Raw genomic sequence first — 23085 nt, 5'->3', positions numbered from 1 at the left:
GGTGATGATATTAATTAACAGATACACAAGGTAGATGGATTATTTTAACTATGTTATTGGACCATAAACAGATATGGCTCATTAACCTTTAAGGACAAATAATGATGATCCACACTTCTTTGAAATATATATAATAAATTATCAACCTTGCAAGCAATTCAAGACTCTATTATTATGGTGGAAGATGATAATATCGTTTTAAATAGCTCAATGGACCGTAAAGGAAATCACACTACAAACAATCACCCTCATGCTCTTAAGGAAATCGTGAATGTCATGGATACATTAGAACTAGTAGATATATGGAGGCTTAAATATCCTGATCTAGTGAGATATACATGGCGGAGAATCAATCAAGCTAGTCGTCTTGACTTCTTTCTTATGTCATTCTCGTTGGCACCAAAAGTTTAAAAAGTGTTGAAAGGGGACAGAATGCACTCGGACCATCATGTAATTGGCATATACATTACCCTTACTGGATTACCACGTGGGCGAGGATATTAGACATTTTATCAAAGCCAATTGGATGATAACTTGTTTTTAACTAGGACAGAGGAATTTCTAACTGACTTTTTCCGACATAACATAGGTACAGCAAATCCTCTTATTATATGGGACACCTTTAAATGTGCCTTTAGAGGCCATGCAATTCAGTACTCATCTCGAAAACAAAAGCAATTTAGGTCAAAAGAGTCCACACTAACAAAGGAAATAGAAGGTCTAACAGAACAGATAGACAGCAATAAAAACTGTAACATAGAGGCTCAGAATAAATTGGAGGAAAAACAAAAAGAAATTGAGAAACTTATTCAAGAAAGATCAAGTGTAATATATTAGTAAAAAAAAAGGAAACTGGGTGGAATATTGGGAAAAATGCACCAAATTATCTTTTAATCTTCAACATAAGAATGCTACCAAAAAGAATTTACTGAAACTGGTTACAAACGACGGAGTCACCCATGATTCACCAAATGATATTTTGAAGGAGGAAACAAAGTACTTTAAGCATATGTTTTCGTTTCAGTCGCCTCCATCTCCTCTAACTGAAGCAAATTGTAGACATTTTATTCTATTGATAATTTAAAATGAACAGCCATACAGAAAGACTCATGTGAAGGTGAAATTACAGAGGAGGAACTTCTGGATGCAATTAAAGACTTTAAGTCCGGGAAAACTCCAGGGTTGGATGGCATACCTTTTTTGATATACTAAGAGGACCGTTATTAGCATGTTTTAACCACTCCTATGTAAATGGTAGATTATCAGCCACTCAAGAAGAAGGTCTGATTTCATTATTACTGAAACAGGATAAAAGTGGAAAATATAAAGATCCAATCCATTAAAAAAATTGGAGGCCCATTACACTTCAGTGTTGTGATGCAAAAATTCTAGCAAAATGTATAGCGAATAGAATTAAAAATGTATTGTCAGACATCATTCATTCAAATCAGACAGGTTTTTTACATGGGCCATACCTTGGAGATAATATAAGGCAAGTACTGGAAACAATAGAACACCATGAACAATCTGGGAAACCAGGCCTGCTATTCATAGCAGACTTCAAAAAGGCATTTGATAAAGTACAACTGGGGTTTATATATAAATGCCTGGAGCGTTTCAATTTTGGACAATCTCTTATAAACTGGGTTAAAATCATGTATAGTAACCCTAGGTGTAAAATAGTAAATAATGGCTATTTCTCAGAAAATGTTAAACTGTCAAGGGGAGTGAAACAAGGTTGTCCAATTTCAGCATATCTATTTATTGTGGCAATCGAGATGTTAGCTATTAAAATCAGATCCAACAATAATATCAAGGGATTAGAAATCCAGGGCTTAAAAACAAAGGTGTCATTGTACGCTGATGATTCATGTTTTCTTTTAAACCCACAACTTGAATCACTCCACAGCCTCATAGAGGATCTAGATACATTTTCTAACCTCTCTGGATTACAACCTAATTATGATAAATTTACTATATTACGTATTGGATCACTAAAAAATACAATTTTTACATTACCATGTAGTTTACCAATAAAATGGACTGATGGTGATGTGGTTATACTAGGAATACATATCCCAAATGAAATAAATGATCTCTCTCCAATAACTTTTAATAGAAAGTTAGCAAAAATAGATTAGATCTTTCTACCATGGAAAGGTAAATACCTGTCAATTTGTAGAAGAATCACCCTGATTAACTCTTTAGTATTATCCCAAATTACCTATTTGCTTATGGTCTTGTCTACGCCTAGCGAACAGTTCTTTAAATTATATGAGAAAAAAATATTCAATTTTATTTGGAACGGCAAGCCAGACAAAACTAAACGGGCCTATTTATATAATGAATATGAATTCGGAGGACAGAAATGATTAAATATTAAAGCATTAGACCTATCACTAAAAGCTTCAGTCATACAAAAGTTATACTTAAATCCAAACTGGTTCTCTAGCAAATTAGTAAGATTGTCTCACCCAATGTTCAAGAAGGGACTTTTTCCCTTTATTCAGATTACAACCTCTCACTTTCAGTTATTTGATAAGGAAATCATCTTCCAAATATCACTATTTCTAAAAGAAGCCATAGAAAGTTGGTTGTAATTTCAATTTAATCCTCCAGAAATGACAGAACAAATATTGCAAAAAATATTGTGGTTAAACTCAAATATACTAATTGATCAAATAAACCTTTTTCTTTGAGAAAAAAGTATATTATCGGTAGGACTGGTGGAGTTATGTCGCACATGTAACTAAAAAAAACATATGGAAATTTCTGCTCTACCCAAAATTACAACCAAATAATTGCACCATTACCGCAAAAATGGAAGAGGAAAGAGGAAGAAGGAAAAAAGTAAGGAACCTGTCTGTCGGCCTTGAATTAAAGAACAAAATTGGTTAAAGAAAATTGTGATAAATAAAAAAGGTGACCAGTTTCATTTAAGGACCAAAAGATTAACAGCCGTCCCATTGTCACAGATTCTGCCGAGGCTGCCCTTCCTCCTTGCTCAGGCAGGCTTCGGTGTTCGTCATCACTGGAGTACTAGCTGCTGCCGATCTATGTTCTATGTTTCTATGTTCTACCTGTTGTTGTCAGATTGTTTCACACCTGTTTCCCATCTTGTAATTACTCCGTCCCTATTTAACCCTGTGGCTCCCATTGTGTTCTGTGCGTGTTTGTTTATTGTTTCGGGTGTCATTAGTGAGCGGGTTTGTTCCTCCCTGCGTGGAGGTTTTCTTGTTTCTTTACGTGTTCAGTAAAGTTACGTTTTCATTGAGTTCTGTGTCCTGCGCCTGACTTCGTCTACCGCATTACACTGACACCGTGACAGAAACACGCACCAATATGGAGTCAGCAGGAACAGCCGGATTTACCGAGACGATGGAGGAATGAGTCCAACGTCAAGAGACGATGATTCAGACTCTCTGTGCCACAATGGAACGAGTGTTCCAGATGATGGAACGATTGGAGAGAGGTGGTATCCCTTCACCATTTCCAACCACACAACCACCTACAACACTGGCTACCACTACGCCACCTGGGTCCAGTGGAATTCGGCTCTCGCTCCCGAGGGCATATGACGGTACACCTGCCGGGTGCCAGGGATTTCTCCTCCAGGTAGAGCTCTACCTGACCACTATTCACCCCGCGCCCTCGGGATACGAGTGGGGAGGAATAGACTCGAGAACTGTCCGCTACGAGGATTTCACCCGCCGCTTTTGGGCGGTATTCGATCATCCACCTGAAGGGAGAGCGGCGGAAGAACGTCTGTTCCACCTACGACAGAAGATGAGGAGCAAGCAGGATTTTGCGCTGGAGTTTAGAACTTTAGCAGCCAGCGTGGGATGGAATGAGCGGGCCCTGATCGACCACTATCGTTGCAGCTTAAGGGAGGACGTCTGTCGTGAACTGGCCTGCAAGGACACCAATCTCAACCTGGACCAACTGGTGGACATGTCCATCAGGTTGGATAACCTGTTTGCAGCCCGCGGACGTTCTGATGGGGGGCCGTCCATTCCATCCCCCAGCACCTCCGAGCCTACCCCCATGGAGCTCGGAGGTGCTGCGGTTAGGGAGACTGGGAGAGGGACCGTCCCCTGCACCAACTGTGGCCGCAGAGGACACACTGCTGGTCGATGCTGGGGAGGGTTCTCAGGAGGTCGAGGCAGCAGGCAGAGCACTGGTCGACCGTCTCAGGTGAGTAGGCACCCGACTAACCCAGAGCTCCCTGTTGCTAATATGTGTATTGATATTATGTTTCCAGAATTTTCTCCCCATTCCCAGCATAAGGCGCTAGTAGATTCAGGCGCGGCTGGGAATTTTATTGATCGCCAGTATGCCCGTAGTTTAGGGATTCCTACTGTGTCTGTTGATAAACCTTTCCCTGTGCACGCATTAGATAGTCGCCCATTAGGGTCAGGCATAATCAGGGAGACCACCGCTCCACTGCTGATGATGACGCAGGGGGGTCATGAGGAGAGGATTAGCCTCTATCTGATTGATTCTCCTGCGTATCCTGTGATGTTGGGACTTCCCTGGTTAACCATTCATGACCCCACGAATTCATGGCAACAGAGTGCTCTCAAGGGATGGTCCGGTCAGTGTTCAGGGAGGTGTTTAGGAGTTTCCTTGGGGGCAATTACGGTGGAAAGTCCAAACCAGGTTTCCACTATGCACATTCCTTCCGAGTATGCCGATTTGGCTATCGCCTTCAGTAAAAAGAGGGCGACTAAATTACCACCCCATCGTCAGGGAGATTGTGCGATAAATCTCCAGGTAGGAGCTGCACTTCCCCGGAGTCACGTGTATCCTTAGTCTCAGGAGGAGAAGGCGGCTATGGAGACATATGTCACCGAATCTCTGAGGCAGGGATACATGCGGCCATCCACTTCACCTGTCTCCTCGAGTTTCTTTTTTGTGAAGAAGAAAGATGGTGGGTTACGCCCGTGCATTGATTACCGTGGCCTAAATCAGATTACCATCAAGTACAGCTATCCATTACCCCTGATAGCTAGTATAACGGAATCATTGCACGGGGCACGCTTCTTCACAAAATTGGATCTCAGGAGCGCGTACAACCTAGTGCGTATCTGTGAGGGAGATGAGTGGAAGACGGCATTTAGTACCACCTCTGGACATTATGAGTATCTGGTCATGCCATACGGGTTAATGAATGCTCCATCAGTTTTCCAATCATTTGTGGATGAGATTTTCAGGGACCTGCACGGACAAGGGGTAGTGGTGTATATTGATGACATCCTTATATACTCTGCTACACGGGCCGAGCATGTGTCCCTGGTGCGTAAAGTGCTTGGACGACTGTTGGAGCATGACCTGTATGCTAAGGCAGAGAAATGCCTGTTCTTCCAGGAGTCCATCTCTTTCTTGGGGTACCACATGTCCACCTCAGGGGTGAGGATGGAGTGTGACCGCATTTTGGCCGTGCTTAATAGGGCGACTCCAACCACGGTAAAGGAGGTGCAGCCATTTTTGTTTTTTGCCAATTACTACCGGAGATTTATCTGGGGCTTTGGTCAGGTAGCAGCTCCCATTACCTCATTTCTGAAGGGGGGGCCGGTGCATCTGCGGTGGTCAGCTGAGGCGGACAGGGCTTTTAGTCATCTGAAGGACCTGTTTACCTCGGCTCCAGTGCTGGCTCATCCGGACCCCTCCTTAGCCTTCACGGTTGAGGTGGACGCTTCCGAGGCTGGAATAGGCGCTGTACTGTCTCAGCGCTCGGGTACACCACCTAAACTCCGCCCCTGTGCCTTCTTTTTGAAGAAGCTCAGCCCGGCGGAGTGCAACTATGATGTGGGGGACCGGGAACTGTTGGCTGTGGTCGAAGCTCTGAAAGCGTGGAGACATTGGCTTGAGGGGGCTAAACACCCTTTTCTCATTTTGACTGACAACCTCAATCTGGACTACATCCGGGCAGCGAGGAGATTAAACCCTCGCCAGGCAAGGTGGTCCATGTTTCTCACCCGTTTTTTTTTCACCCTTTCTTACAGGCCAGGTTCCCAGAACGCTAAGGGAGATGCTCTGTCCCGACTGTATGACACGGAGGGGAGTTCCGTGGAGCCCACTCCCATACTTCCGGCGTCGTGTCTGGTGGCACCGGTGGTGTGGGAGGTTGACGCGGAGATCGAGCGGGCGTTGGGTAACGAACCCATTCCTCCCCTCTGTCCAGAGGGTCGTGTGTACGTACCGCTGGATGTCCGCGATCGTTTGATCTATTGGGCTCAGACGTCACCCTCCTCTGGGCATCCTGGCATAGGTCGGACAGTGCACTGTCTTAGTGGGAAGTACTGGTGTCCCACCTTAGCTAAGGACGTGAGGGTTTATGTTTCCTCCTGCTCGGTGTGCGCCCAGTGTAAGGCTCCTAGACACCTGCCCAGAGGGAAATTGCAACCCCTACCCGTTCCACACGACCATGGTCCCACCTATCGGTGGACTTCGTGACGGATCTTCCCACCTCACAAGGGAACACCACGATCCTGGTCGTTGTGGATCAGTTTTCTAAGTCCTGCCGCCTCATTCCTCTGCCCGGCCTCCCTACGGCCCTACAGACGGCTGAGGCCCTATTTACACAAGTCTTCCGGCACTACGGGGTACCTGAGGATATAGCGTCTGATCGGGGTTCCCAGTTCACCTCAAGGGTTTTGAGGGCGTTCATGGAACGTCTGGGAGTCACGTTCAGTCTGACCTCAGGGTTTCACCCCGAGAGTAACGGGCAGGTGGAGAGAGTCAACCAGGAGGTGGGTAGGTTTCTGAGGTCGTATTGCCAGGACCAGCGGGGGGAGTGGTCGGTTTTCCTCCACTGGGCAGAGATAGCCAAGAACTCCATCCGCCACTCCTCCACTAACCTTTCTCCATTCCAATGTGTATTAGGTTATCAGCCGGTCCTGGCACCTTGGCATCAGAGCCAGATCGAGGCACCTGCGGTGGACGAGTGGTTTCGGCGCTCGCAGGAGACCTGGAACGCTGCTCATTTACGTCTGCAGCGGGCCATCAGGCGAGCGCCGACCGCCACCGCAGTGAGGCCCCGGTGTATGCACCGGGGGACCGGGTCTGGCTCTCGACCCGAAACCTGCCCCTTCGCCTGCCCTGCCGGAAGCTGGGTCGGTGGTTTGTGGGGCCATTCAAAGTCCTGAGGAGATTGTACGAGGTATGTTATAGGTTACAACTTCCTACTAATTATCGTATTAACCCCTCGTTCCATGTGTCTCTCCTCAGGCCGGTGGTAGCTGGTCCACTCCAGGAGTCGGAGATATAGGAGGTTCCTCCGCCCCCACTGGACATCGAGGGGGCACCGGCGTACTCGGTTCGTTCCATATTGGATTCGAGGCGTCGGATGGGGGGCATGCAGTATCTCGTGGAGTGGGAGGGGTACGGTCCGGAGGAACGGTGCTGGGTTCCTAGGAGAGACATCCTCGATCCCTCCATGTTGAGGGATTTCCACCGCAATCATCCCACTCGCCCCACGCCACGTCCTCCTGGCCGTCCCTGAGGCCGGTGTCGACGCACGGCTGGAGCCGCGCGTCGGGGGGGGATACTGTCACGGATTCTGCCGAGACTGCCCTTCCTCCTTGCTCGGGCAGGCTTCGGCGTTCGTCATCACCGGAGTACTAGCTGCTGCCGATCAATGTTCTATGTTTCTATGTTCTACGTGTTGTTGTCAGATTGTTTCACACCTGTTTCCCATCTTGTAATTACTCCGTCCCTATTTAACCCTGAGGCTTCCATTGTGTTCTGTGCGTGTTTGTTTATTGTTTTGGGTGTCGTTAGTGAGCGGGTTTGTTCCTCCCTGTGTGGAGGTTTTCTTGTTTCTTTACGTGTTCAGTAAAGTTACGTTTTCATTGAGTTCTGTGTCCTGCGCCTGACTTCGTCTACCGCATTACACTGACACCATGACACCCATATAGATTGCAAAATAGTTGGGAAGAGATTTTTGACGTACCGATCCCATGGCATAGTGTTTATGAACTGATACGCAAAACAACACCGGATTCAAAACGTAGAATTTTCAATTTAAATTATTATATAAAATTCTTGCTACCAATAGAATGTTATTTGTATGGGGGATACAATCTTCCCAGCTCTGCAGATTTTGCTGCGAAGAGACAAAACCATTAGATCAATTGTTTTGGTACTGTCCATTTGTAGCTTTTTTCTGGACACAGGTCCAGGAATGGCTGAAGGATTGCAATATTTGCATGGAGCTGACCCTGCAGATAGCACTACTGGGTGATCTGAAAAGTCATAGTCAATCAATCAATAATATAATAATACTTTTAGCAAAAAAAAATATTTTCAATTTACAATCTGTAGAAACAATGAGAATAGAAAGGTTCAGAACTTTTGTAAAACATCACAGTACAGTTGAAAAGTATATGGCAAATAGAAATCCAATATGGATGGTGTTAAGAGATAGATGGGAGGTGTTGAATGGAGCTGAAGGATGGGACTAATAACAACAACTAATAACAACAAGATAACTAGTGTAAGGCATGCTGTGTCCATAATAAGTATATAGGTTATATATTGTGAGCTTTTGTGAAAGAGCACAGTTGGAAAGATATGGCATATAGAAGCAAACCAGATGGACATTATGAAAATGATTAGAGGAAGTTCAGGAGTAAAAACAAACAAAATATAATTATTGACTGTGTCCATAAAATGTATATAGTATGTATAAGCTGGAAGTTGAGGCCTAAGCATTGTTGTTCACTTTGTTTACTCCAATTAGGGAAGGGATGGTGGGGTTGGAAAGTAATTAAGGGAAATATATATTTAAAAAAAGAATATGTATGTACAGTGGGGAAAAAAAGTATTTAGTCAGCCACCAATTGTGCAAGTTCTCCCACTTAAAAAGATGAGAGAGGCCTGTAATTTTCATCATAGGTACACGTCAACTATGACAGACAAAATGAGATTTTTTTTTCCAGAAAATCACATTGTAGGATTTTTAATGAATTTATTTGCAAATTATGGTGGAAAATAAGTATTTGGTCACCTACAAACAAGCAAGATTTCTGGCTCTCACAGACCTGTAACTTCTTCTTTAAGAGGCTCCTCTGTCCTCCACTCGTTACCTGTATTAATGGCACCTGTTTGAACTTGTTATCAGTATAAAAGACACCTGTCCACAACCTCAAACAGTCACACTCCAAACTCCACTATGGCCAAGAAAAAATTAGCTGTCAAAGGACACCAGAAACAAAATTGTAGACCTGCACCAGGCTGGGAAGACTGAATCTGCAATAGGTAAGCAGCTTGGTTTGAAGAAATCAACTGTGGGAGCAATTATTAGGAAATGGAAGACATACAAGACCACTGATAATCTCCCTCGATCTGGGGCTCCACGCAAGATCTCACCCCGTGGGGTCAAAATGATCACAAGAACGGTGAGCAAAAATCCCAGAACCACACGGGGGGACCTAGTGAATGACCTGCAGAGAGCTGGGACCAAAGTAACAAAGCCTACCATCAGTAACACACTACGCCGCCAGGGACTCAAATCCTGCAGTGCCAGACGTGTCCCCCTGCTTAAGCCAGTACATGTCCAGGCCCGTCTGAAGTTTGCTAGAGTGCATTTGGATGATCCAGAAGAGAATTGGGAGAATGTCATATGGTCAGATGAAACCAAAATATAACTTTTTGGTAAAAACTCAACTCGTCGTGTTTGGAGGACAAAGAATGCTGAGTTTCATCCAAAGAACACCATACCTACTGTGAAGCATGGGGGTGGAAACATCATGCTTTGGGGCTGTTTTTCTGCAAAGGGACCAGGACGACTTATCCGTGTAAAGGAAAGAATGAATGGGGCCATGTATCGTGAGATTTTGAGTGAAAACTTCCATCAGCAAGGGCATTGAAGATGAAACGTGGCTGGGTCTTTCAGCATGACAATGATTCCAAACACACCGCCCGGGCAACGAAGGAGTGGCTTCGTAAGAAGCATTTCAAGGTCCTGGAGTGGCCTAGCCAGTCTCCAGATCTCAACCCCATAGAAAATCTTTGGAGGGAGTTGAAAGTCTGTGTTGCCCAGCGACAGCCCCAAAACATCACTGCTCTAGAGGAGATCTGCATGGAGGAATGGGCCAAAATACCAGCAACAGTGTGTGAAAACCTTGTGAAGACTTACAGAAAACGTTTGACCTGTGTCATTGCCAACAAAGGGTATATAACAAAGTATTGAGAAACTTTTGTTATTGACCAAATACTTATTTTCCACCATAATTTGCAAATAAATTCATAAAAAATCCTACAATGTGATTTTCTGGAAAAAAAATTCTCATTTTGTCTGTAATAGTTTGATGTGTACCTATGATGAAAATTACAGGCCTATCTCATCTTTTTAAGTGGGAGAACTTGCACAATTGGTGGCTGACAAAATACTTTTTTCCCCCACTGTATATGTGTATATGTACAATGAGGGAAAAAAGTATTTGATCCATTGCTGATTTTCTACGTTTGCCCACTGACAAAGACATGATCAGTCTATAATTTTAATGGTAGGTTTATTTGAACAGTGAGAGACAGAAAAACAAAACAAAAATCCAGAAAAATGCATGTAAGAAATGTTATAAATTGATTTGCATTTTAATGAGGGAAATAAGTATTTGACCCCTCTGCAAAACATGACTTAGTACTTGGTGGTAAAACCCTTGTTGGCAATCACAGAGGTCAGACATTTCTTGTAGTTGGCCACCAGGTTTGCACACATCTCAGGAGGGATTTTGTCCCACTCCTCTTTGCAGATCTTCTCCAAGTCATTAAGGTTTCGAGCCTGACGTTTGGCAACTCGAACCTTCAGCTCCCTCCACAGATTTTCTATGGGATTAAGGTCTGGAGACTGGCTAGGCCACTCCAGGACCTTAATGTGCTTCTTCTTGAGCCACTCCTTTGTTGTCTTGGCCGTGTGTTTTGGGTCATTGTCATGCTGGAATACCCATCCACGACCCATTTTCAATGCCCTGGCTGAGTGAAGGAGGTTCTCACCCAAGATTTGATGGTACATGGCGCCGTCCATCATCCCTTTGATGCGGTGAAGTTGTCCCGTCCCCTTAGTAGAAAAACAACCCCCAAAGCATAATATCTCCACCTCCATGTTTGATGGTGGGGATGGTGTTCTTGGGGTCATAGGCAGCATTCCTCCTCCTCCAAACACGGCGAGTTGAGTTGATGCCAAAGAGCTCGATTTTGGTCTCATCTGACCACAACACTTTCACCCAGTTCTCCTCTGAATCATTCAGATGTTCATTGGCAAACTTCAGACGGGCCTGTATATGTGCTATCTTGAGCAGGGGGACATTGCGGGCGCAGCAGGATTTCAGTCCTCCACGGCGTAATGTGTTACCAATTGTTTTCTTGGTGACTATGGTCCCAGCTGCCTTGAGATCATTGACAAGATCCTCCCATGTAGTTCTGGGCTGATTCCTCACCGTTCTCATGATCATTGCAACTCCACGAGGTGAGATATTGCATGGAGCCCCAGGCCGAGGGAGATTGACAGTTCTTTTGTTTTTCTTCCATTTGCGAATAATCGCACCAACTGTTGTCACCTTCTCACCAAGCTGTCTTGTAGCCCATTCCAGCCTTCTGTAGGTCTACAATCTTGTCCCTGACATCCTTGGAGAGCTCTTTGGTCTTGGCCATGGTGGAGAGTTTGGAATCTGATTGATTGATTGCTTCTGTGGACAGGTGTCTTTTATACAGGTAACAAACTGAGATTAGGAGCACTCCCTTTAAGAGTGTGCTCCTAATCTCAGCTCGTTACCTGTATAAAAGACACCTGGGAGCCTGAAATCTTTCTGACTGAGAGGGGGTCAAATACTTATTTCCCTCATTAAAATGCAAATACATTTTTAACCAAATCTTATTTAACGAGGAAAAGTATAAAAACCACTTCTGTGGTCATCACTATCCTCTTGCAATAGGACCAGCTGGATGGCAAAAACTGTGCTAATATTACCTCAAAAATTATATTAATCAAAAAATAACTATTGACCATGCCAAAAGAGTTGAAAAGAAAAGTTTTGAGTGAGGAAAAGAAGAGTTAAATTTTGCCTTTACTGGCAGAGGGATATAGTGAGCGTCAGGTTGCTTCCATCCTTAAAATTTCAAAGACAGCGGTTCATAAAACAAGGTCAAGCAGCAGACATTGGGGACAACAAAGGTACAGACCGGCAGAGGGCAAAAACAACTCCCTACTGACCGGGATGACCGCCAACTCATTCGAATGTCACTCAACAACCGTAGGATGACATCAAGTGACCTACAAAAATAATGGCAAACGGCAGCTGGGGTGAAGTGCTGTAGACTAGACTGTAGGGGAAATACTGTGTAGAGCCAGCATTGCCAAGAGGACTAGACTGTAGGGGAAATACTGTGTAGAGCCAGCATTGTCAAGAGGACTAGACTGTAGGGGAAATACTGTGTAGAGCCAGCATGCCAAGAGGACTAGACTGTAGGGGAAATACTGTGTAGAGCCAGCATGCCAAGAGGACTAGACTGTAGGGGAAATATTGTGTAGAGCCAGCATGCCAAGAGGACTAGACTGTAGAGGAAATACTGTGTAGAGCCAGCATGCGAAGAGGACTAGACTGTAGGGGAAATACTGTGTAGAGCCAGCATGCGAAGAGGACTAGACTGTAGGGGAAATACTGTGTAGAGCCAGCAAGCCATGAGGACTAGACTGTAGGGGAAATACTGTGTAGAGCCAGCATGCCATGAGGACTAGACTGTAGGGGAAATACTGTGTAGAGCCAGCATGCCAAGAGGACTAGACTGTAGGGGAAATATTGTGTAGAGCCAGCATGCCAAGAGGACTAGACTGTAGAGGAAATACTGTGTAGAGCCAGCATGCGAAGAGGACTAGACTGTAGGGGAAATACTGTGTAGAGCCAGCATGCGAAGAGGACTAGACTGTAGGGGAAATACTGTGTAGAGCCAGCATGCCATGAGGACTAGACTGTAGGGGAAATACTGTGTAGAGCCAGCATGCCATGAGGACTAGACTGTAGGGGAAATACTGTGTAGAGCCAGCATGCCAAGAGGACTAGACTGTAGGGGAAATATAAGAGAGGCAGATTGTTATTGTGTGTCTACTGTATGTTTATGTCTAAATATACCACTACAGTCAACATAGGGCTTACACTGGTGCATAAACTCTCTATAGCTTAAAGAAGCAGGACCTGAATGGGTGAGCAGAGCAGCCTCTAGCCCCTCCCTCCCTGACATGGCCATACCCACAATGTGATCCCCAGAGGAATCCCCACAGAAAAAGCCAGTGGGATAGTATTTAACTCAGAGTAGAGAGACAACCTGACCGACATGGGTCTGTGTGGCGCTGTGTTACCCCATACCTTCTACACATCAGGGGAATGAGTCTCTCTCCGGCTCCTGCTCTGGATCCAAGTCTGGCTGGTAGTCTGGGTCTTCTACATCTGGCTGTGGTGGCTGGTGGGCTTTCCTTGCTCTGGTCTGCGTCTGCCTCTGGGCTGGAGTCTGTCATATGCAGGCTCCAGGGCACCCCTTGTCCTCCGGCGTTCTCCCAGGACGGGGACTTTGTCATCGGGGGTGTTTTCTCCATCCACTACTACATGAACACTATGGAACACAGCTACACCAGCCTGCCTGAACCCCTGCAGTGCACCGGGAGGTCAGTGAGCGCAAGAGGGACCAGGGGACAGGGACTGTGGCTGTGTGGGGAGACAGATAAACTGTGTTTTAAAGACAGATAAACAATGTGTTTAAAGACAGAGAAAGATTCTGTTTAAAGACAGAGAAACAGTGTGTTTTAAATACAGATAAAGTGTTTTAAAGACAGATAAACAGTGTTTTAAAGACAGATAAACTGTGTTTTAAAGACATATAAACAATGTGTTTAAAGACAGAGAAAGAGTCTGTTTAAAGACAGAGAAACAGTGTGTTTTAAAGACAGATAAAGTGTTTTAAAGACAGATAAACAGTGTTTTAAAGACAGATAAACTGTGTTTTAAAGACAGATAAACAGTGTTTTAAAGACAAAGAAACCGAGTGTTTGTGTCATAGAGAGTAGGTAAAGCCTACTGTTACAAAGGATCACATTTTCAAAATGGAGGCTATCCTACAATGTCCTCAATTGCAGAATACAAATGTGTAGGCCTATAGACAGTGTGGAATATAAGGATAGATATTAGGCTGTTTGCCCTGGTAACTCTATTAAATAAAAATACATTCTACGTGCTAGTTTACCATTTAGTCAAGAGGTGCTCACTCACACATCTTCTATTTACAGTATGGATTCCCGTGAGTTGCGCCTCTCGCGCGCCATGGTCTTCGCTGTTGAGGAAATAAACAACAGTTCGGACCTGCTACCGGGTGTCACGCTTGGTTATCAAGTGCACGACTCGTGCTCCTCAGTCCTGATGGCCGTGAAAGTGGCCTTCCAGCTGGCTAACGGCCAGGACCCCATGTTTGATACCGGAGAACAGTGCTCGGGGTCGGCTACGGTGACAGCTATTGTGGGCGAGTCTGCCTCCACACCTACCATCAGCATGTCGCGCATCATCGGCCCTTTTGGCATTCCTCAGGTAAACTCCTGTGGAAAGAAATCATTCAGCTTCTTTTAACTTACTGTATTCCAACTGTATTCTTCTCTCCTTCAGAAATAGACATTTATGTGTGAAATTATGTGGAGAAAGTCTGGAGAACGTCTGTAGGCATTTAAACAATCTGAGGACTATCTTTCATAGGCTAGGTTGTTATGGGAGACCAGGGATTGGTGTCACACTTTTTACTCATGTATTTCTCAGCACCAGTATGTCTTATAAAACTATTTCCAACATGAGTAGAATGACCAAGGTCTTGGGTAGAAATGTGTATCCTTTTCATTCTGTCCTAATGAAAAACAATAAATTGGGTTATTATTATTAATGTATCCCTAACATCATACTACATAGCTAAAGGGAATAAAATAAGGAAGTAGCCTATAAATGAGACTTGTTTGGCCGACATTATGTTCTTTTTCATGTTTTCGACTGTCTGTTTTTACCTAGGTGAGCCACTCATCCACCTGTGCGTGTCTGAGTGATAAGAAACAGTTTCCAACCTTCTTCAGAACCATCCCCAGTGACCAGTTCCAGGCTGCCGCTCTGGCCCGCCTCATCAGATACTTCGGCTGGACCTGGATTGGGGCGGTCCGTTCCGACTCCGACTACGGTAATAACGGCATGGCGGCGTTCCTAAAGGCGGCACAAGAGCAGGGCATCTGTGTGGAGTACTCTGAAGCCTTCTACCGTACCAACCCACTCAGCAGAGTGCAACGGGTGGCCGACGTGATCCGCAGGTCATCCATGATTACTTGTGAACTTTTCATTCACACAAAAGCAAAACCTTATTTATAAAAGCTGCTATTGTTATTAATTTCTCTCTTTTCCCAAAGCTGACCTGTGAGACCAACACGATTTGCATATTTCAAGCATGACAAAAGTGTTGATTAATACTGATCTTCATGTTCACTTCACTGAGACATTCCAATGAATGACAAACATGACAAGCATGTTTTATGTTTTAATCATGTTCCCCACAGCTCCACAGCCCGGGTGGTGGTTGCATTCGTAGCCTCTGGGGACATGAGGATCCTGCTGAAGGAGTTGGACCGTCTGCCCTCTCCGCCCCGCCAGTGGATCGGGAGTGAGACCTGGATAGCCGAACCAGATATGTTGCGCTTCAGCCTGTGTGCCGGGGCCATCGGATTTGGCATCCAGCGCTCTGTCATCCCCGGCCTCAGGGACTTCCTCCTGGACCTCTCCCCCCAGAAGGTGTCCAGCTCTCCCCTGCTCACTGAGTTCTGGGAGGGAGCCTTTGGCTGTCGGCTGGAGATAGGTATCTACAGTGTCCTAGCTATCTATATATCTATCTATCTATCTATCTATCTATCTATCTATCTATCTATCTATCTATCTATCTATCTATCTATCTATCTATCTATCTATCTATCTATCTATCTATCTATCTATCTATCTATCTATCTATCTATCTATCTATCTGTCTGTCTGTCTGTCTGTCTGTCTGTCTGTCTGTCTGTCTGTCTGTCTGTCTGTCTGTCTGTCTGTCTGTCTGTCTGTCTGTCTGTCTGTCTGTCTGTCTGTCTGTCTGTCTGTCTGTCTGTCTGTCTGTCTGTCTGTCTGTCTGTCTGTCTGTCTGTCTGTCTGTCTGTCTGTCTGTCTGTCTGTCTGTCTGTCTGTCTATCTATCTATCTATCTATCTATCTATCTATCTATCTATCTATCTATCTATCTATCTATCTATCTATCTATCTATCTATCTATCTATCTATCTATCTATCTATCTATCTATCTATCTATCTATCTATCTATCTATCTATCTATCTATCTATCTATCTATCTATCTATCTATCTATCTATCTATCTATCTAACGTTCTGTCTGTCTGTCTGTAGGGACTACTACAGGTGTAGGGGTTAAGGAGAAGGTGTGTGATGGTAGTGAGGATATACATCAGCTAGAGACCCCCTACACAGATACATCCCAGCTGCGTGTCACTAACATGGTGTATAAAGCTGTTTACGCCATAGCACACGCCATCCACAGCATTGTTTGTGAAGAGAGAGCAAACTCCACTGTGCACTGTGACAAAAACCTCAATGTGAAACCAACACAGGTGAATGACTAGATTAAAGTAAAATGTCCTGATAGATATGTTTATTTAGACTACATGTATGAAGGAGTTCTCACTATACATTACAGCTGGTTCTGAAGTAACACCTCTGATAAATACATCAGGTAAATGAGGGTTCTGTTTCTCTCTCCCTCAATCCATCCCTCTCTTTCACTCTCTCCCTCTCTTTCCCTCTCTCCGTCCCTCATCCCCTCTCTTCATCTCTCTCTCCATTTCGCTCTTCCCCTCTCTCCATCTCTCTCTTCCTCTCTCTCGCTCTCTCTCTCTCCATCTCTCTTCCCTCTCTCCATCTATCTCTCCATATCTCTCTTACCTTCTCTCCATCTCTCTCTCTCTCCACCTCTCTTTCCCTCTCTCCATCTCTCTTCCTCTCTCCATCTCTATCTCCATCTATCTCTCCCTCTCTCCATCTCTCTTCCCCTCTCTCCATCTCTCTCTCCATCTCTCTCTTCCCTTCTCTCCATCTCTCTCTCTCTCTCTCCACCTCTCTTCCCCTCTCTCCATCGATCTCTCCCTCTCTCCATCTCTCTTCCCCTCTCTCCATCTCTCTCTCCATCTATCTCTCCCTCTCTTTCCTCCATACTTTCTCCCTTGCCCTTCCAACCCTCAGGTCCTGGAGAGATTGAGAAGGGTGAACTTCTCCCGTAACGGGTACCAGGTGTCTTTCGATGCCAACGGGGACCCAGTGGCCACCTATGAGCTGGTCAACTGGCAGATAGGGGAGAGTGGGAAGATGAAATTTGTGACAGTGGGGCGCTATGATGCATCCCTGCCCCCTGACCAGAGGTTTCACATCGAGAAGGAAATCACCTGGGTAAAGAACAGTACACAGGTGCCTGTGTCAGTGTGCAGTGAGAGCTGTCCCCCAGGCACTCGTAAGGCTGCACAGAAAGGAAAGCCTGTCTGCTGTTATGACTGTATCCCATGTGCAGAGGGAGAGATCAGCAATAACACAGGTAGGCCTATAGGAATAGTTGGCAGAAAATGTGTGGTCATTTCTGTCATTGTTTACTATATAGTGGTTTATTCATATTAATAGCACTACAAAGGTAGTGTCTATCAATCACGTTCATGTTCTTATTATCTTATGTAAGCTGCACAGCAATTCAACATTCTTTATTGTAAACTGCCCATGTGCAGCATTGTGGGACATGTATTTGTATGTGTAAATAAATAAAACCTGAACCTGCTATTATTAACATTTGATGTATGTTGTTTTGTCCTGGTCAGATTCTTCAGACTGTCTGATCTGTCCTGAGGACCACTGGCCCAACACTGAGAGAGACCGCTGCGTCCTCAAGCCTGTGGAGTTCCTGTCCTTCCACGAGGTTCTCGGAATAATCCTGACCGCCTTCTCTGTGGGCGGGGCTTGTCTGGCCATCTCCACGGCAACCGTCTTCTACCACCACCGAACTTCGGCCATCGTCAGGGCCAACAACTCTGAGCTGAGCTTCCTGCTGCTCTTCTCCTTGACTCTGTGTTTTCTGTGTTCTCTTACTTTCATTGGCCGGCCCTCTGAGTGGTCCTGTATGCTGCGCCACACAGCGTTTGGGATCACCTTCGTCCTCTGCATCTCTTGTGTTCTGGGGAAAACAATAGTGGTGTTGATGGCCTTCAGGGCTACAATTCCAGACAGTAATGTCATGAAATGGTTTGGGCCTCCACAGCAGAGATTGACTGTGGTGTCCTTCACGTTTGTCCAGGCTTTGATATGCACTCTGTGGTTGGTCCTGTCCCCTCCCTTCCCTGTTAAAAACCTCACTACCTACAAGGAAAAGATCATTCTAGAGTGTGATGTGGGTTCAGCCATTGGTTTCTGGGCTGTGTTGGGGTATATAGGACTCCTGGCTCTCTTGTGCTTTGTGCTGGCTTTTCTGGCTCGAAAGCTGCCTGATAACTTCAATGAGGCCAAATTCATCACCTTCAGCATGCTCATATTCTGTGCAGTCTGGATCACCTTTATCCCAGCTTATGTCAGCTCTCCTGGGAAGTTCACTGTAGCTGTGGAGATATTTGCTATCATCGCCTCTAGCTTTGGGTTGTTCTTTTTATTATTTGTTCCAAAATGCTTTATTATTCTGTTCAGGCCGGAGAAGAACACCAAGAAACACCTTATGGGGAAGAACACATTGTAACATTCAGTGATATGGTATATCAAACAGTTAGGTAGCACTACTCTGACAGAGATTACCATGAATTTAGCAGATAATCATTGGTAACATTGTAACTAGAAACATGACACAGGGTCACTTTGGATATTGCAATGTTTTGAGATAGTGTTCAAATCTAGAGTGTTCAATCTAATTTGACCAGCTAAATGATGTGGTTAGGAGTAGCCTACAGAGTGGAACCACTTCCATTGTAAAAAAATATGTATTCCTTTATGATTTGATATAACATTGAAGTGCATGTGTTCAATTGCTATTTTAATTCATCATATGATGTATTATAACAGTATACTACAATAAACATGTTCAGATACATCTGTGTATTGTCAATGATTTGCTTGGCCTGTCAATCCACATTTGTTAGATACCTTGTTTTTTATATTCATTATATTTTATTAATTACAGATCACATACAACCAACTTTATCACATTATTCCAGACACTTCAACCCAGTGTCCAGTAAGGGGCAGTCTTCTCATGCAAACGTCAACTACTAGAACAGTTGATTTAGTAATTAGGACACACACTGTACCAGAAGCCAAATGGTTGCTGCATTCTAGTGCAATGTAGTGGACAGCAACCATAATGAGTTATTTGTTAGGAGTAACACTTTACAATTCAAAGGTCTGACTGCACAGAGATGCTTGGGGAAAATGGTTACAACGGGGGATCAGAGTGTTTGTGTCTCAGGTGAAGAGGGTAGATCTGATCTCCATCACCTAGGACATGACATAGATTAAATAGATTAATCAAATCTCACATTGTTGTCCATTCTTGCTCAATCTTGCATGCTTTCTCAAACGGCTGTAACTGTATATGCATTCGTAAATCAGGTCCTTTCTTGATTTGGGCTCTGGGATGTAACAACCATTGAGCATCTAATCTTATGGTTGATTGTGGAGGAAAGGGGTTGAGTGTGTAAGCGTATGTGTGTGTGTGTGTGTGTGTGTGTGTGTGTGTGTGTGTATCCCACATCTGTTGCAAGGGGGTAAGGATGTTAGGGAGAATATAGGATGAATCACAATAATTGTTTGCAAAAATTCAGGTTATAGGTTCAAATAATACGTATGAACTGCCGACATTATTACGCATAATAATTGATAATAATGGATAATAAGATATGCAAGATATTTGAATAGATATATATTTTTTAAATAGCTATATATAGAGAGAGGTGAGAGTATTGGAAATGCTTTTGGCGGTTGACCTGCTTCTGTTTTGTGGGTGGCAGTGTGTGCTGTTTTCGATGGATGGGTCCTGGTCTCTCGGGGGCATAGGGATCCGGGGGACGGGGGTGGTCACCCGATTACTGGGAAGACGGCCCAACTTGGGATGGGGAGGGACTTTAGCGGGGCAATTAGTGGAGAACAATTGGAGGGTTACTTAGTAACAATGCAAATATTATGGTATAGCTATATGGACATTCAATCACTATGATATTTTTTATTGGTAAATCTACAAACATATATAATGACAAATAGATTTGAAAATTATATCTCATTATGGTATGTGGTGAAATAAGTATAGCCAGTTATAATTGTAATGGCTTAGCAGATAATAACAAAAGAAGAACAATATTTACATGGCTCAAAGAGAAGGAATATAATAGCTATTGTTTACAGGAAACTCATTCAACAATTCTAGATGAAGTTGCGTGGAAAAAGGGATGGGGGGGGGGGGGGGGGGTGGGGGCAAAACATACTTCTCCCATCGGCTAAGAAACTCAAAAGGGGTGATGATATTAATTAACAGTAAATTCGATCCGAATGTGCAAATTGTCCAAACAGATACGCAAGGTAGATGGATTATTTTAAATATGTTATTGGACCATAAACAGATATGGCTCATTAACCTTTACGGACAAATAATGATGATCCACACTTCTTTGAAAATATATATAATAAATTGTCAACCTTGCAAGCAATTCAAGACTCTATTATTATGGTGGGAGATTATAATACTGTTTTAAATAGCTCAATGGACCGTAAAGGAAATCACACTACAAACAATCACCCTCATGCTCTTAAGGAAATCGTGAATGACATGGATACATTAGAACTAGTAGATATATGGAGGCTTAAATATCCTGATCTAGTGAGATATACATGGCGGAGACACAATCAAGCTAGTCGTCTTGACTTCTTTCTTATGTCATTCTCGTTGGCACCAAAAGTTTAAAAAGTGTTGAAAGGGGACAGAATGCGCTCGGACCATCATATAATTGGCATATACATTACTCTTACTGGATTTCCATGTGGGCGAGGATATTGAACATTTAATCAAAGCCTATTGGATGATAACTTTTCTTTAACTAGGACAGAGGAATGTATAACTGACTTTTTCCGACATAACATAGGTACAGCAAATCCTCTTATTGTATGGGACACCTTTAAATGTGCCTTTAGAGGCCATGCAATTCAGTTTTCATCTCGAAAACAAAAGCAATTTAGGTCAAAAGAGTCCACACTAACAAAGGAAATAGAAGGTCTAACAGAACTGATAGATAGCAATAAAAACTGTAACACAGAGGCTCAGAATAAATTGGAGGAAAAACTAAAAGAAATGGAGAAACTTATTCAAGAAAGATCAAGTGTAATATATTAGTAAAAATAAAGCAAACTGGTTGGAATATTGGGAAAAATGCATCAAATTATTATATTATAAGAATGCTACCAAAAATAATTTACTGAAACTGGTTACAAATGACGAAGTCACTCATGATTCACCAAATGATATTTTGAATGAGGAAACAAAGTACTTTAAGCATATGTTTTTGTTTCAGTCGCCTCCATCTCCTCTAACTGAAGCAAATTGTGGACATTTTTTTCTATTGATAATGTAAAAATAACAGCCATACTAAAAGACTCATGTGAAGGTGAAATTACAGAGGAGGAACTTCTGGATGCAATTAAAGACTTTAAGTCCGGGAAAACTCCAGGGTTGGATGGCATACCTTTCTTGATATACTCAAAGGACTGCATTTTGCATGTTTTAACCACTCCTATGTAAATGGTAGATTATCAGCCACTCAGGAAGAAGGTCTGATTTCATTATTACTGAAACAGGATACAAGTGGAAAATATAAAGATCCAGTCCATTAAAAAAATTGGAGGCCCATTACACTTCAGTGTTGTGATGCAAAAATTCTAGCAAAATGTATAGCGCATAGAATTAATAATGTATTGTCAGACATTATTCATTCTAATCAGACAGGTTTTTTACATGGGCGATACCTTGGAGATAATATAAGGCAAGTACTGGAAACAATAGAACACTATGAACAATCTGGGAAACCAGGCCTGCTATTCATAGCAGACTTCAAAAAGGCATTTGATAAAGTATGACTGGGGTTTATATACAATGGGGAGAACAAGCATTTGATACACTGCCGATTTTGCAGGTTTTCCTACTTACAAAGCATGTAGAGGTCTGTACTTTTTATCATAGGTACATTTCAACTGTGAGAGACGGAATCTAAAACAAAAATCCAGAAAATCACATTGTATGATTATTATGATTTTTAAGTAATTAATTTGAATTTTATTGCATGACATAAGTATTTGATCACCTACCAACCAGTAAGAATTCCGGCTCTTACAGACCTGTTAGTTTTTCTTTAAGAAGCCCTCCAGTTCTCCACTCATTACCTGTATAAAAGACACCTGTCCACACACTCAATCAAACAGACTCCAACCTCTCCACAATGGCCAAGACCATAGAGCTGTGTAAGGACATCAGGGATAAAATGGTAGACCTGCACAAGGCTGGGATGGGCTACAGGACAATAGGCAAGCAGCTTGGTAAGAAGGCAACAACTGTTGGCGCAATTATTAGAAAATGGAAGAAGTTCAAGATGACGGAAAATCACCCTCGGTCTGGGGCTCCATGCAAGATCTCACCTCGTGGGGCATCAATGATCATGAGGAAGGTGAGGGATCAGCCCAGAACTACACAGCAGGACCTGGTCAATGACCTGACGAGAGCTGGGACCACAGTCTCAAAGAAAACCATTAGTAACACACAACGCCGTCATGGATAAAAATCCTGCAGCGCAAGCAAGGTCCCCCTGCTCAAGCCAGCGCATGTCCAGGCCCGTCTGAAGTTTGCCAAGACCATCTGGATGATCCAGAGGAGGAATGGGAGAAGGTCATGTGGTCTGATGAGACAAAAATAGAGCTTTTTGGTCTAAACTCCACTCGACATGTTTGGAGGAAGAAGAAGGATGAGTACAACCC

General features: G+C 43.7%; 1 protein-coding gene across 1 annotated transcript; it reads left to right on the top strand.

The window, feature by feature from the left end:
• Positions 1–13382: 13382 nt before the first annotated feature.
• LOC311123228 (extracellular calcium-sensing receptor-like) lies at positions 13383–18817 on the top strand (the record flags this gene model as incomplete). The annotated part of the gene is made up of 7 exons (XM_084197485.1): positions 13383–13660; positions 14279–14573; positions 15039–15328; positions 15572–15867; positions 16444–16664; positions 17293–17638; positions 17913–18817. The coding sequence occupies 7 exons, from the start codon at positions 13383–13385 to the stop codon at positions 18815–18817; spliced, it is 2631 nt and encodes an 876-aa protein (XP_084053611.1).
• Positions 18818–23085: the final 4268 nt, after the last annotated feature.

This window comes from Coregonus lavaretus (genome assembly GCF_964263955.1).
Source record: "Coregonus lavaretus genome assembly, contig: HAP1_SCAFFOLD_553, whole genome shotgun sequence".
Taxonomy (NCBI): domain Eukaryota; kingdom Metazoa; phylum Chordata; class Actinopteri; order Salmoniformes; family Salmonidae; genus Coregonus; species Coregonus lavaretus.
The sequence above is the reverse complement of the archived record's forward strand: the minus strand, read 5'-3'. Positions and strand labels throughout refer to the sequence as shown.